The sequence below is a fragment of the Lonchura striata genome, chromosome 7 (genome assembly GCF_050655825.1).
Source record: "Lonchura striata isolate lonStrDom1 chromosome 7, ASM5065582v1, whole genome shotgun sequence".
NCBI classification, from domain to species: domain Eukaryota; kingdom Metazoa; phylum Chordata; class Aves; order Passeriformes; family Estrildidae; genus Lonchura; species Lonchura striata.
The window spans coordinates 37,127,841-37,143,027 of record NC_140709.1 but is presented as its reverse complement, the minus strand read 5'-3'; the positions used below and the strand labels follow the sequence as shown (position 1 = coordinate 37,143,027).

General features: G+C 50.2%; 1 protein-coding gene across 38 annotated transcripts in view; it reads right to left on the bottom strand.

The window, feature by feature from the left end:
- PCBP3 (poly(rC) binding protein 3) overlaps nt 1-15,187 on the bottom strand; it is a 54,920-nt gene that overhangs the window by 23,349 nt on the left and 16,384 nt on the right. For 24 of the 38 annotated variants that reach the window (XR_014956622.1, XR_014956623.1, XM_085584698.1 and 21 more), the window contains 6 exons: nt 4,472-4,543; nt 4,182-4,205; nt 3,382-3,414; nt 2,736-2,852; nt 2,099-2,230; nt 1,710-1,838 (listed from right to left, as the gene is read on the bottom strand). Coding sequence is in view for 36 of the 38 variants with exons in the window: in XM_085584698.1 (XP_085440824.1) it covers nt 1,710-1,838; nt 2,099-2,230; nt 2,736-2,852; nt 3,382-3,414; nt 4,182-4,205; nt 4,472-4,543 (507 nt within the window). In the remaining 2 variants the exon portion in view is untranslated. Of the gene's footprint in view, nt 1-1,709; nt 1,839-2,098; nt 2,231-2,735; nt 2,853-3,381; nt 3,415-4,181; nt 4,206-4,471; nt 4,616-15,187 lie in introns of all 38 variants that reach the window. The other 14 variants (XM_085584699.1, XM_085584700.1, XM_085584703.1 and 11 more) reach the window with 2 other exon arrangements.

Below are 15,187 nucleotides of genomic sequence, written 5' to 3'. Positions count from 1 at the left end.
AAGGTCTCTTCCAACCCATGATTCTGTGGTCTTGCTTTTCTCTGTTGGGTCCCTGGGTAGGTCTGAGCAGAACTGCAGTGAATGAGTCACTGGTGTGATGTGCAGGAACTGTTCATCCAGGTTCTCCCTACTGGTTTTCTCCTGAATAACTTACAGGCTATAGGGAACATGGAGATTTCTAGGGATCGGGAGAGATTTCAGCTCTCCTCCTGCTTTCTAGCCACATTTAAACAACTCAGTGACTGCTATATAAGGACAGGTAATAGAAATTACTCTACCTCATGGATTTTTTTTTTTTCTCTGCATTCTTTGGATATATACTTGTAGGCAAGCAGCATTATCTAAATCCTGCTGCTAAGAACCTGTCTGTGGGAAAGCTGATCAAAGTACATCTCCAACATCCCAAACCCATTCATTCTTTTATTGCATTAAAAATCTTGGAGGGGAAGAGCTAGGATTATCTGTTTAAGACTGAAAGGTGATATGGAATATCTCTGTGAGCTGTTAAAGCCAGTGCACTTTCCAGATTTCAGACTGCAAGAAGACTTGTGGGTTTTTCTCTTTCCCATGATTGAGCTGTACAGAGGAGCAGCACATCTTGCTTTGTGAGAAAAACTTTTTAATGCACCTGGCAAGCATCACATCAGGCTCATCTCTGCTGCAGTCTGTGACCTGGAGTCATTGGGTGCTGCAGTCTGTGACCTGATCATCCAAAATTCCTCTGGCAGCAGTGCAGCTGCCTGAGCATCACAGCCAGCAGGGATGGGTAATGTGGCTCTTGTCTATCCCTCCTGAGATGTGCTGCTGCCAAGTTGAAGATGCTTCCATCTGGCTTTGCATCACCTTCACCAAGCCCTGCCATCCCTGTCTGAAGCTTTTCCAGTGGAAAACGTGCTCCTTCCTGAAAGGGCTGTGCAGCTAGGCAGAGGGCCTTACATCAGCCCTGCTTCGTCTCTCTCTGGGATGCACCAGGAGTGGAATGTGTCACCATCCTGTGTCCCGGGGGCTTTCCTCCTGGAGCTTCTACCATCTGAGGTGGCAGGTGTGGATGTGAGGCATGTGGCTGAGGTCATCTCCAGCAACTGGTACACCAGCATTTCTCCATGGCAGAGATCTTCCAGCTTTGCTTGTCACCATTTATTCCAGAAAAGAGCACCCTGGACATATATCCATGTGCCCTACAGTCCCTGCCCTCCACCAGCCTTCCTCACTACCATTCCCACTGTGCCTCACTGGAACACAGCCCTGTGCTCCCAGTTCCATCTCTCCCAGTGCAGGGGATGCTCTAGTTTCCTCCTCCTGGCTGTGGTCCTTGTGAGGCAGAGACCAGGTTCTTGGAGCAGTGGCTGTTGCCCTATATCCTTCTCACGGCACCCTGAGTGCTGCTGTGATGTCAGGCCAGGCTGTCCCAGCTTGCTGGCACCCCTCTGCCCTGAAGCCACCCTCTGCTCTGACACAAACCACCTCCGTTGGGGCACCCGACCAGACAGGCTTCCAGTGTGGGACTCTAGAAACTAAAGACAGTGGTGGGGAAAAGACGTGGGGTGTATTTCCAGCAGAGGTACCAGGAAATGAGAGTGGTCTGACAATGCGTGGTGAAGGGGTGAAGGGGATGAGAGAGACACACTCCACAGCTCCCAGCGCTTGTAGTGGGGCGAGCTGTGGTTTTTTTTCCGTGTGTACTTTACCCCCTTTGTTACAGACTATACCTCCAGCATCACCACACAGATCTGTTTGACACACTGGATAATTGCGTCGGGTGTCCCCGAGATTGTCACTGCCCGCTCCGTGGAGTTGGGCAGCATGTCCCCCGCCACTTGGACCTGAGCACCTGTGGACTGGAGACAGAAAAAGAAAGGAAGGAGAAATCCCACAGCTGAATGCCTTCACTCAGAGCCAGCTCCAGCTCCAACACCATGCACCTCCTGAGGGCCCGGCATGTGGCATCCCGTGCCTACATCAGCCGCACCATCCTGGGAAGCAACATGATGCGTGATGCAGCACAGGGATCCCCTTTTCCAAGGTAGCTCCCCCTTGGTCGCAGATCAGCTCTGAGGAGCTGCACTGAGGTGCAATAATGAAACAGAATCTGCCTTACCTCTCGGATTTCCTTGATCTTGGAGCCCCCCTTGCCGATGAGGGAGCCGCACTGACTTGCTGGCACCACCAGCCGCAGTGTCACCGGAGGTTTGCTGGTAGCAGTGCTGTTGCTCATGGAGTTGGTTATGTCCTTGGGAAGGAAAAGTGCAGCACGTCAGCCCTTGGTACCTGACCAGAGCAACCTCCAGTGTCCAGGTGGCACATCTATACACATTGTAGTCAGGTGACTAAAGTGCTCCCTCTTGAACACTTCCAGGCATGGTGACCATCACTGCCCAGAGCAGCCTGTTCCCAGGCCTGACCAACCTTCCAGTGAAGAAATCTTCCCTAATATCCAACCCAAAACTGAGGTCATTTCCTCTGATCCAGTCACCTGTTACCTGGGAGAAAAGACCAACCCCTAAATGGCTACAGTCTCCTTCCAAGCAGCTGTAGAGAGTGAGAAGGTCCCCCTCGAGCCTCTTTTTCTCCAGGCTGAGTGCCCCAGCTCCCTGAGCTGCTCCCCATCAGACTTGTGCTCCAGTTGCACCCTAGTTAGAGATGTGTGAAAGGTTCTGTGCTGAGGCCATGTCCCAGTTAGGCAAATCCAACCAGGCACTGCTCTCCCCAGTCATGGCTTGGCTCACATTTCTTACCTCCTCAAATTTGTAGGCGATCATGGCAAAAGCCTTGAAGATGGCATCAGTGGGGCCAGTGATGGTCACAATCCGCTCAGGACAGTTCCCCTCTGAGATGTTGATCCTTGCCCCGCTCTGGAAAGAGAAGAGGAGTCCTAGAATAGCCACAGCCAAGCAATCAGGTTGGGTCCTCTCTCAGCCTGACACCTGTGCCAGCCTCATAGCATTCCAGCTAACCTTCCAAACTCCCACCCCTCCTCTGCAGTGATTTCAGCCCTGCCTTATCCCAGCCCTTCGAAAGCATTTCCAATGTTTTATTACAAAGTAAACCCATGGCATTGAGGTAAGACCAGCTCATGGGGTCATTGCCTGTGAAGAGTTTTACTCACTGTCCTGACAAATCCCTGGGAGCTACAGGTACAAAGACCCTGGACAAACTCAAAGCATCTTACAAGTGACTTAATTTCAATGTTTCAATGACTCTGGAAAATGTGACAGGAGTTTGAGTGTGAAGGGAAAAAACTGGTCCAAAGAGCTCTGGGAACAGCTGGCTTGCTTGTCCTGACCTTGGGAATTACTGCACATATTACACAGGGCAATGTGCAGCTATGGTCACTCTGCACTCCTTTCCTCCTACAAATCATCCACAGAGCAGGCTGCTCACCTCCTCACGCATCTTCTTCACAGTCTCTCCTTTCTGAAACAAGAGGGAAAACCAAGCCATTACTGAAAATTCACAACTTCTACCTTTAAAACAATCCTACCAAAAATGCACCTCCCTAATATATGCCAATGTGTAGCCAAAAACATGGGAACTGTGATGCCTAGTCCTGCATCCCCACGTGATGGTCAGCTGAAGACCTGGGCATGTAAATCATCAAATATATACATATAAATTCACAACTGTGAATCTTCCCAGAGTTGGACATGCTGATGGACAAATAAAGCACAAGCCTACAGGGAAAACGTGTTAATGCTGCAAATCTTTGCCACTATAAACTCTTCTTTTAAAACCACCCAAAAAAAACCCCTAATCCTGTATAGCCAGGACTTTCCAAAACACTGTGAAAACACCAGAGCAACTCAGGAAGCTTTTTTTGTACATGGTAAATGGAGTCCTCTGGCCTCAGAGACAGGGGCTATAGAATTACTTAAAATATAATTTAAATCTAGCTGTGTGACATTTTTAGTATCTCTTAATGAAGTTATTTGATGAAAACACCAGAGCAACATGACTGTAAACTCCCAGTCATCAGCCAGTGAAGCAGCTGGAAACAGTTTGGTGGTTGGTGAGGTTTTTAGGGGAAAATGGTCTTTTGACCCCTTTGTGGGTCTCTCGTCATTTCTGGCTCGCAAAGTCAGGCACCCAACACTTTCCAGGACAACACAGGGAAGAGGCGACTATGGTATCTGCCACACCAGGAGCAGGAACAACATCAAAGGTACATTAAAAAGCATCCTTACCTTCCCAATGATGCTTCCAACTTCCTACACAGAGAAAAAGCCAAAACCAGAGGAACTGCCATTAGAAAACATGATGAGAATCCAACCCAAGTGAAGACCTGGTGGACATTGTCCCCAGCAGAGGGACGAGGTTGAGGGGCAGGAAGGAGAGGGAGCAGGAGCACCATGCCACCCTTCCCACCGGCAGGACAGCTATTCCCGGGGCTGGGACAGCTGGACAGAGCTGTGTGTGGGGCTGGGCAGGCGGGAGAGGGAGCTGTGAGGACACCCCCACTGTGGGAGCCCCTTACCTTGCCATGCATCAGCAGCCGGATGGTGAGGGTGACGTTGAGGCCGCCTTCAGAGACCTTGGACTCCATTTCCTACCAGGGGACGGGAGACGTGCGTTAGCTGGGACAGCAGCCCCGGCACAGGCAGCACCTTGGCAGGATCACCTGGGGACACAGTGGGGAAGGCTTGCTCTCAGAACAAGTTCCTTGGGGTGGGACAGACCCCACAGAAGGTAAAAATCAACTCTGGACCAGGGCATCAGAGGAGCAGCCTGGCCAAGGGCCAGCGGCTGCAGCGGGGCTTTAAAGCACCCACAGCACCTATTTAGCAAACCAAAGTTCACCATTTCCAGCACAAAGAAAACCACAAGGCACTTTTTCAGTGGTCAGGAATTGTCTATCTGACTCCAGGAGCACTGAATGGAAAGGACAGAACTGCCATCCTGGTTGCCACACATCCTGACCTAAGAGCTCCCCAGCTGGGCAGACTGTGGACCACATCACTTCCAGTCACTCGTGTCACACATATGTAAGGAAACCGTAAGGAAACCGTGCTGTTTTCCTTTTCCATTCTCTTTCTTTCCTCCTCTGCCCTCTAGAGGGTCGCTGATGTTTTGAAGTCAATGGGGGGAAATAAATAAAAACCGCAGAATGGCAACAAATGCTTCATTTTTCACTCCTGATGCCTCTTTAGGAGCATCTCTGCATGAGGACGTGGCATATGAAATGTCCCTGCAGCCCATTGCATGGGCTGAGCACTCCTGTCCCAGAGGGAGGTGCCAGCATCCTTCTACGTGCAGTGCTGAAGGATAAAGAGCAATTCTCCCTCACATTATTTAATCCCTCAGTCTGTATCAGATGGGAGTTTTTTCATCCTGCTCATAAGCATCTGGCATCTCCCTTTGCTCAGACAGGGACTTACGTGAGCAAAAAAAGCAGGAGATAAAAAAGTTCTCAAGTACTGCTTTAATGCAAGTCAGGATGAATAAACAGCAGCAATGAACAGACTGCGGCTGGGATACGGGTTTGATGCAAAACCTCTTCCTAGAGGTTGTTATGAAACCCAAAATGGATAAACTCACGTGGTTTGCAGGGGGATAGAACTCCCTAAAGCTAAAGGATGCTGGCTCTCTGGGAATGAGGCTGCTTATGATCTACATGCAAACACGGGGCTTGAGGCTGCTGCATGTTACAAATGAAAGAAAAGATGGAATCCTCACAAGAAGGATAAGAAATGAAATGTGCTGAACACCAAAACAGGTTCACTGGCACAGGTTGCCCAGAGAGGCTGTGGGCTCCCCATCCCTGACAGTGTCCAAAGCCAGGTTGGACAGGGCTTGGAGCAACCTGGGATAGTGGAAGCTCAAAGATGAGCTTAAAGGTCCTTTCCAATGAAACCATCTGGTTCTATGTCAAGCCAAAAGGTGCTTTGAAGGGTGGGGAGAAGGAGAATATTTCTGAGGAAAAAAGGTGAGGACATTGGAGACTAAAATAACAGGAATGGGCTGAGACACTGTAACAGGACAGGCAAGATCAGGAATTTTCAAGACTGAGCCTACTGTAAGGTGTACAATGAAGGAAAAGAGTAACTAGCTGTGTTGGTTAACCCCAGGCTGACTCCTGCATGGGAGGCAGTGCCAAAAAGGGTCAATAAGCTGATAGGTGAAGGTTGGCATTTCTGGTGCTCACAATGTGCCAGGAGACAAACTCCTGCACCGGAGACATCACAGAATCATAAAGTGGTTTGGGTTGGAAGGGAACTTAAGATATTCCATTCCACTCCCCTGCCACTCCTTCTACTATCCCAGGCTGCTCCAAGGAGCAGCCAGGAGTCCAACCTGGTCTTGGACACTTCCAGGAATCCAGGTTCTCTGGGCACCCTGTGCCACGGCCTCCCCACCCCCACAGGGAAGAATTTCTTCCTAAAATTTCATCAAATCATCCCTTCTTTCAGTCTAAAGCGATTCCCCCATGTCCTGTGGCAGGGAGGGTGTTTGCCACCCCCAGCTCCACATCCCTTGCAGGAGGAACCCTGCATCAGGCTGTTACGTAAATGCTTCCAATTGATTGAAAAAGTGGGTCATGTGTTAGCCAAATGCTCCTGGCTTTAAGATTTATCAGCATTATTAAATTAAACACGCTTCATGCTCCAGTGAGCAGGAAAGCTATATTGGCCTTTTCTTAATCATACTAGTGAAAGGTAAGTGTTTTATAGGGGGCCCATGAGCTCAATGGAAGGCATGGCAACAATAGATCCGAAGCATTTACTCTGGGCACAGGCCTCCCCCAACAGCTCTCATTCTTCATGGACAAAGAGCTGGGAAAAATTATCCCCCAGAATGCCATTTTGAGCGTTTTAGAGCATTCCCTGCCTGGAGAGAGAACAATCTCAGCCCCTTCCTCTTCACCACCGTGTTCTGCCTTGTCCACCACAGCTTTGAAATGGCTCCTTTGTCCACTCACTTGAAAGCCTTGAGGACACCATTACATGCGGCCCAATGGACAGAGTAGATCCTGAGCCCTGCTCCAGCCCAGTGCGAAGCAGGTACAGCCCCACAGAGGTCAAAGACATGGAATTAGGACACAGAAGTGTAAAGCTGGGCCCCAAAAGGGAAGCTGCACAGTGAGTCAAGCCAGCTCTGCCAAGCATCACACCTGGGCAACCACAGGTGGAGGACTGGAGCATCCTCCTGCCATGCATGGGGAGCAGCCAAAAGTTTTTGCACCACAGCAAGGGGAGATCTGTCCCAAAGCTGGACAATGCCCTTCCAAAGGATGATCCCATTCCACAAGAAATAGGCCTGTTAATTGCAGCTGCCTTTGTAAAAGTGCCTGAAGGAGACATCACCAGTTCTCAGAGCAATCTGGTTCTTCCTTGGTTCAAATACATTACATTCTGGGAAATTTCCTTAATCTATCAGGAATCTCCTATGCCTGAAAAAGCAACTCAGGAATCAGCGATCAAGGAATTGGAAGGAAATGAAAGCCCAGAACAGCAGGAAGACTCCTTTTCCCCAGATGCAAATGTACGCAACTCCAATTTTTCTCTTTTCCCATTTTTTAGAGGTTGGAGAAATTGCCTCAGCTGGCGTTTTTGAGTTTATGCTTGCTGATAACTCACAAATACCAACAGATCCCTACAATTTGAGCAATTCCCTTCCAATTAGAGGAACTCTGAACACTGTGTCTTGAATTAATTTAATAACATGACCATCTCCCATACAGGAGGAGGCACATGAAGCAGAACAGGAGGAGGGAAATGGAGCTCTGGGCTGGATGTTGCTCTCCAGCCCAGCTTCCATACAGGAGCTGGAAAAGCAGATGTTGGGAATCATGCCTCTGATGTCCTATCAGGGATGCTATCCCTGATGGCAGGAGGCTCAGCTGAGCTTGGGCAGAGCCCAAATCCCTGCAGGGGCTGGGGGACATTGTTAACTCTGTGCTTGCTGAAGCCAGCCCTTGTCCTCCTCTTCCACCTGCTATGCATTCCTAGGGCTCGCTAGGTGCACAAGCCCCGTGCAGACAAGCTTTGCTTCCTAGAATTGTTTTTAGGAGCTATAGCAGTGTTTTGTTCAAGCTGTCCAAAAACAAGCAGAGAGGACAACTCTGTGCAACAATGCCCCACTGGCATAACTCACCTCCCCCCTGAAATGTTTGGGTGGAAAGTTCACAGGCACCATTAAGCCAATGTAAAGGAGAAAGTCTCCATCACCCCCCCACACCCATCACAGGGCCTCCAGAAAATCCCACTTTCTTTTAGGGGTATCACAGAATCACAAAATGGTTTGGGTTGGAAGGGACCTTAATGCTCATCTTGTTCCACCTCTCTGCCATGGGCAGGGACACCTTCCACTACCCCAGGTTTCTCCAAGCCCAGTCCAACCTGGCCTTGGACACTTCCAGGGATGGGGCAGCCACAGCTTCTCCTGGTCAGTGCAGGCTGATAAAATCCAACACCTCAGATCCCTGCTGACCATGAGCCCTTGATGATGTGTGCAGGTAAAGAGCGGGGTGGGCAAGGCCTTGGTCTGTGCAATCCCTGCTGTGCCACCTTCCCGAAGGACCACACCCAAAACCCCTTGGCATCCTCCAGCACACTGCAATATCCCACAGTCAGGATTTCAAATAGGGGTGGCAGAATTTAGTGTTGGGAATTAACATCTGGGACAGAATGTCCAACACTCAAGACAGCATTTTCCTCTGTGAGGGAGGAAATGTTTAAATACCTCTGACTTCTCCATATCGTCTACACAAAACTCAGACCAGGGTTTTCTGACCTTTGGAAGATGATGGGTGTGTTAAAAGCAGAGAAAAGCCAGAGAGGCCAGGAAAGAGGATGTTTTTCTGACATTTTAGGCTTTCTAGCCTGTTTTCTCAAGGAGAGCTGCCTGTCCATCTGCGTAAGCAGGAGCTTTCTCCCCACTCATCTCCCGCTGACTTGATCTTGCCATTACGACCTAATCCGGCAATTTCCAGCGTGATGTTTTAGTGGCTGGGGAGCTCGGCAATGCAGCCAGCTCGGGATTATGACGACACTGCAGGCTGGCCAGGTCAAGACAGGGCTGAAAGGAGGAAAAACCTTAAACCATGTGTAAATGCATCAGCCACCAACGAGCTTCAGCTGTTGGGAGTTGAAGCTGTGAGAGGGCAATAGCACCATCTACACGAAAGACACCAAAAGCCATTTGGGAAAAAAGCTGCAGTTCCAGCTGCTGCCATTTTCCGTAGCTGTAGTCATTTTGGTTGACCTTTCCTCCTCTCCTCTCTCCAGCTTTGTGGGAATATTTTACCAAAAAAGATGCCCTGTGCCCTCCTAGTACGTCAGCCAGAGGATAGCTGTGCCTCTCCCCTGCCTGTGATCATTAAAAGAAGCACAGGAGACTAATGTCCTGCTCTGGCCCTCACAGCAGGCATCTCTGGAGGCTTCTTTCTCAGCTGCCTGCTCCCATTTCCCTGCTCCCCTCCAGCTGCGATCACAGCCTGACAGAGTAATTTGTGTTGGAAAAGACTTCTATCAACACTGAGTCCAACTGTTTCCCCAGCACTGTCAAAGTAAACCCTGTCCCCAGGTGCCACATCCATGTGCCTTTTTAGCAGTTCCTGGGATGGGGACTCCACCACTGCTCTGGACAGCCTGTGCCTGACTACCCTTTCCATGAAGAAATCTTTCCTAATATCCAATCTAAACCTCCTGGGGCACATACTGAAGCCATTTCCTCTTGTTCTGAACGTCTGTGTTGATACATTGATGAAGAGCTCCAGTGCAGTCACACTGCAGTGGGCACAGCCACACCACAGCCAAACACCCACCCTCCCCTCCAGGAAATCCCCAGCTGGTTTCCTGGTTTTCTCCTTTATCTGGTGAACCCCACTTATGGGCTCAGGCATTAGCCTCCACCAAAGCGAGCTCAGTCCAGGGAGAATGACTAGTTTTGTTGTGATGGCAGAACCACTGTGGCAATCTTTTGTGTCAAGATCACTGGATCAAACTGTGGCCTTTCCCTGACAACCTCCCCAGGAAGATGGTCTGGAACACCATTTTCCCCACTGCAACAGGACAGCAGGATGAGAGTATCTATCTCTGTGCCCTGACACATTTGTGGGTTTGTGTTAATCGGAAGCTTAGAGGAAAATCAGGTACCCGAGAGATGTATCTGCAGAGATCTGCAGGACGCAGAATTCTCATTCACTCACACCAGCTGCTGCAGGGTTGTAAGCAGAGGTCAGACACGGATAAGTGAGGGAAATGCAATGTAGTAGCAGCAGGATGTTAGATGTCCTTAGGAAAAATTGAAAACCTCGTTTGGGCGCTTTTCAGGGCTTTTTGATTTTAAGACCCTGAGCAAAACCAGTGGCTTGAACCTGTTTAACCACCATCTCAACAAGGTTATTAGAATTATTAGGAGTTATTCAAAGAATAATGGGTCCTCATTTTATTTGTTTAATTAAAGCTGATTTTGGAAGGTCGGGGTGAGAAGGCAGGGGATGGGAACATTGTGCTATAATTCAGTCACTTCCAAATCGCTCTCTTAGTTACTTCTGGAACAACTCGCCAATGAAAAGAGTATTTTCAGTGAATGTCACACTGCGTAAGTGCATCAGAAACTTCCCTCTATGAGATGATGGAAGCCAATGCTCATTGCAGCTGGGTCCACCACAATACAGTGACCAGAAGCACCAGCAGATGTCTGTGAGCCTTTGGCGAGACCGTGAGTGCCAAGGAAATAACATTTCCTGGGATAAGGAACATCAGCTCTTCCTCCTTTGGCCTGCCAGCAGATTAAAGGATAGATAAAAGAAATTACGGTTTTTTCCTGAAATACCAGCTGTCCCTCCAAGCCCAAGGCACTATTTAGGAGAGGCTGGGAGCATCCATTGGAGCTTCTGATGGTCCTGCGAGTACCAAGCATTGGCTGGGTCTTGGCTGATGCCGGGTGACCCAGCAGGCTGAGGGAGGCAGGGCCAGCACTGCCCCCCCAGCCCGGACCTGCCGCAGGGCTCAGCACTGCGGAGTGGGGCGGGTTCTGCTGCAGAAGCTGAGCCAGGGGCCAGAATCCCAAACGTCCAACGTCATCGCCTGGCATTGCAGAGACCAGGAAAGTGACTGCTTCAGCGCCACACTCTGCGTCCACATCCCTGACCGCCACGCCAGTGGGGCTTGGGAAGTGCCACAAGCAGTGCTGCAGAGGGCAGACGGACCGAGCCTGCTGGAGAGTGGAGCAACTGTGGGGTGTGCAGGGAGCTGGGGTGAGTGAAACCACTGGAAAATGGCTGCGAAATGCTCTAAACCCCCCCAAAATATTGATCAGGGACACTCCTGTTGAAAAGCCAGGTGACAACCCAGGCGGGAGAAGCTCTTGGTGAGCAGAGCAAGAAGCCAAAATGAGCTTGGAAATGTGAAGAAAATAACATAGAATTCTGCAACTTAACTGTGTGTAATTAAGTGCACAGGAACAGAGGAAATACTCCCTATCCACCTGAAAGTGGCTGGGAGTGACAAGCTGACTTGGAAGATCATGAGAACTTAACCAGGAACGGTGAATTGGTTCTTCAAAGGAGATCAGGCAGCAAAGAGCAACCCCAGACCCCTGGGGTCAGCAAACACAGACCCACGGGGAAGGGCTGGAGGAACCAAGGCTCTGCAGCACAGGAGGGCAGAGGGACACAGGGCCTTGAGCAAGGGGCTTAAGCTGCACTGAAGAAGGTCCAGGAAAAGAGCCTCTCCACAGCCACGCCATGCTGCCAGTTATCCTTCTTTAAATCTTCCAAACATTCACGTGTTGGCAAATAAAGCTCATCTCTGTTAAACAACCACACTTAGAACCTTGACACCAAGCCAAATGCACCCAATTCAGGGTTTTTTCCTCCCAGCCAAAGGCCAAGGAACAGAAGCCAGGAGGTGCCACCTTGCAGCAGGAGATGCCTCCACAGATGCCCCAGGGACACTCTGCCTAGGTTGTGCATCAGCCCCAAAGGACCCATATCTTGCCCCAAAGGAGCCAGCGCAGTTGCAAACACATCCCAAGGGACGAGACAGTCAAATATCAACCACCTAAGTACCAGATTTTAGATGTCATTTCTCAGGGGAATCCAAAGGACTCCCCAAAAAGGATGCCCATGGCCACAGACCCATGCTGGATGCTCACAAAGGAGAGACCACAGGGAGGTGTATGGATCTCCAGAGGCAAGCAGCTTGTTCTCCAGCATTTTGGAAAGAGACACAGCACTGCAAAAAGCTCCAGACACATTCCCAACATCCTTGCAGCTGGGGGACAGCTGAGAGGAGAACCCCTCCATGGACCCAGGAAAGCAGAAAGTACCCATCTTCCAGGGCATCCTCCAAAACAGATAAAGATGCAGCCAGGAGCATCTCTCCACATTGCTCAGCAGGAGTCATCCTATAACTCCCCTCATTCACCTCCTCCTCCAGAGAGCCTGCCGACTACCCTGGCTTTAATCCCACAGGCAGCAGCATCCCAATAATTTCCTCCATTTTCAATCTACTTCCCTCCATTTTCAATCCACTGATATGAGGGCAGTCCACAAATCCCTTCATCCTGAGAGTGAAGCAATCTACTGCTTCATCTCATCCCATCTCCATTTCTCTAATCCCTGGAAACAGGGATGAGAGCTGCAGCACATGGGCTGCCCCGGAGCAGTCTGTCCAGGTGCTGCTGGACAGAAACATGGGGGATTGGGGTTATTCTCATGAATGCCACCCAATTTCTCCAAGCACCTGGGACAGGTCTGAGCCCCTCCTGATCCAGAGATGGGGGAACAGGTCTTCCCACTCCCCCCAGCTACTGTGCTGGGGACATAATGGACAGATAAGCGCAGCACAGAAAGCATGTGGAGATCAATCAAGGGTGATGGGGGGAGTAACAACCACCCTGGTCCCATCTATCCCGGTTGGATCCAGGGCTCTTTGTCCACAATCTCACCCTGGCCATGGATGCTCTTTGGGAACGGGAGACTGATCAGAGACATGGGAAACGAGACTCTTGTCTCTGCCTTCCCTGGAGTAGCGACGCAGCACCCCGAGGGGATCGGTCGGGATGCAGACTGACCCCATCCCTCCTTTGACAAGCCCTCCTGGGTGCAGGGCCGGAGGAGGTGGGAGCAGGGGATCCCACACCGATGGCCACCACAGGGCCACGTCCCACCTGGCACTGTCCCCAGCCCAAAGGAAGGGTCTGCAGGGCAGTGTGTGACAGGGCTGCGTGGAGGCCGTGCTGGGCTGCACTGTCCCCATCCTGCGCGGTGCTGGCTCTCCCTGCTCCAGCTGGCGAGGAGGAGGATGAGGGCCCTCGGCATCTGGGGGTGGATCGCCAGCATGCTGCGCTCAGACCTTGACAGCAGGCTCCAAAACTGTCACTCTCGATCTGTTTTCACTTCAACTAAATCTCAGCCCCGATTACAATCAAGGAGAGCCGCCTCTCCTCTCCCCTTCTCGCTGTGGTAGGTCCTCTGTAACTTCGTGTCTCAATGCTGAGCCAAACCCCAGCTAGGGAATGGGTGAACTGGCTCCACTGGAAATTGGGGCCACCAGAGACAGGGTCATGACTGCCCCTGTCCCCAAACCTGGCCCTGGCAGCGAGGGCATAACCACTGCAGTGGTTGCATCCCTACAGGGCTGTGGGTCTCTGTCAAAATCCGTGGAGGAAGTGCCACCGATATCACAGCCTGCCTCTGCCATGGGTGGTATCCAGCTCCAAAGTTGCACCATGGAGTGGAGGGGGTTTGGTGGCAGGAGGGTGCCCCCACTGCCCGCTGCCAGCCCACTTAGCAAGCCCAAAATTAAATAAATTCAATTAAACCAGATCCGTGTGTGTGTGTGTGCGATCACAGCACCAGGATGGATGCGTTCAGCAGAAGGCTGGGAAAAAGCTCAGCGGATGGAGACAGCCCTCACTGACTGGGCAAGCTTTCAAATTCCCCTTCCAACTCAGCTGGCCATAAAGCAGATGCAGAGAACCATCAGACTCCTGACACAGCGGCTGTCACCCACCCTCATGCTGCAGGACTGGGGGGCTCAAGGGCAGAGGTGCCACCCTGCTGGTTTGGGGACCATCCCCTGCTCTCCAAAGGCACTCACAGCCTGCAGCCAGGGTTCCCAGTCTTCTGCCACCACTGGGATCAAGCTCATCCCAGTGTGCCAGGCATGTTCCCCCCCCACCACCACCACGGAGAGCCACGCCGCCATCAAGGTGCCCTCTCTGTCTACCCCACAGCAAACACCCATTTTCCAAGAGGGGGCCTGGAAAAAGCAATTGATCCCCAGGGAAAAGCAATCCTGGGACCACCGAAGCAGCATGGCTGGCTGGTACCCAGGGGAGTACCCCTCAAGGTAGGGAGTGAGCAGCTCCCCGTGCCTCCTGGTCCACCCCAAAAGGGAGCTGGCCACCACTGTGGGATTTGCTGCATCCGCCAGCGATCCTGACAGCGTTCCTCTTCCCGCATCCCCTGCTACATTCCCACAGCTTCTCCTATGCTATTTTGAAGGCATTGAAATAATGTTGGAGACTCTTACAAAGACATTTGTCCCAGCAGCCTTTTGTCCCCACCTCAAAATGACCGCTTTTCTTTGAAGGAATAAGCATCCTCTTAATTCAGCAAGATTAAAAGAACATTTCCTCCAGTTATTTCCCAAGAAGAAAAATTTGCTTTTGTGTCTGAGAACAATTATTTGTTCTCAGAAGTATTTATATAAATGAATCCCTAAAAGAAAGGGGAAGTCTGGGATTAAACGCTTTGGAAATATTACCGAGTTATTCTAAATTCTGTATTAAGAGCAAAACCCCAGCTATTAAGAAAGAATGCCTGTTTTTGTTTTTTTTTTTTGTTTTTTTTTTTTTTTTGGTTTTTTTTTTAATTCAGGGTTAGGTTTCTGTATCAAAATGTAGTCCAGCAACTGTCCTTGCATCTGTCAAAACAAAGGTCAATCATTTCATGGAAACTTAAACACAATGTCCTTGAGCTACTGTTTTTTGTTTATTTTTAAACTGGACGTGACTTCCAATTAATAAAATCAGATTTGTTAAGATGGTTCACATTCAAATCACGTTATCCCAGAAATCTCAGATTATGAGAAAAACATATCAGAGAATATTTTTCCTTTATATGTGGAGATGACAATTTGGGGTTGATTTCAACAGCTTTTAAATATTCTATAGCATTTGCCACTAATATTTCACTTTCCTACTTATACAGTGATCATGAAACCAAGGAAAATGCAAC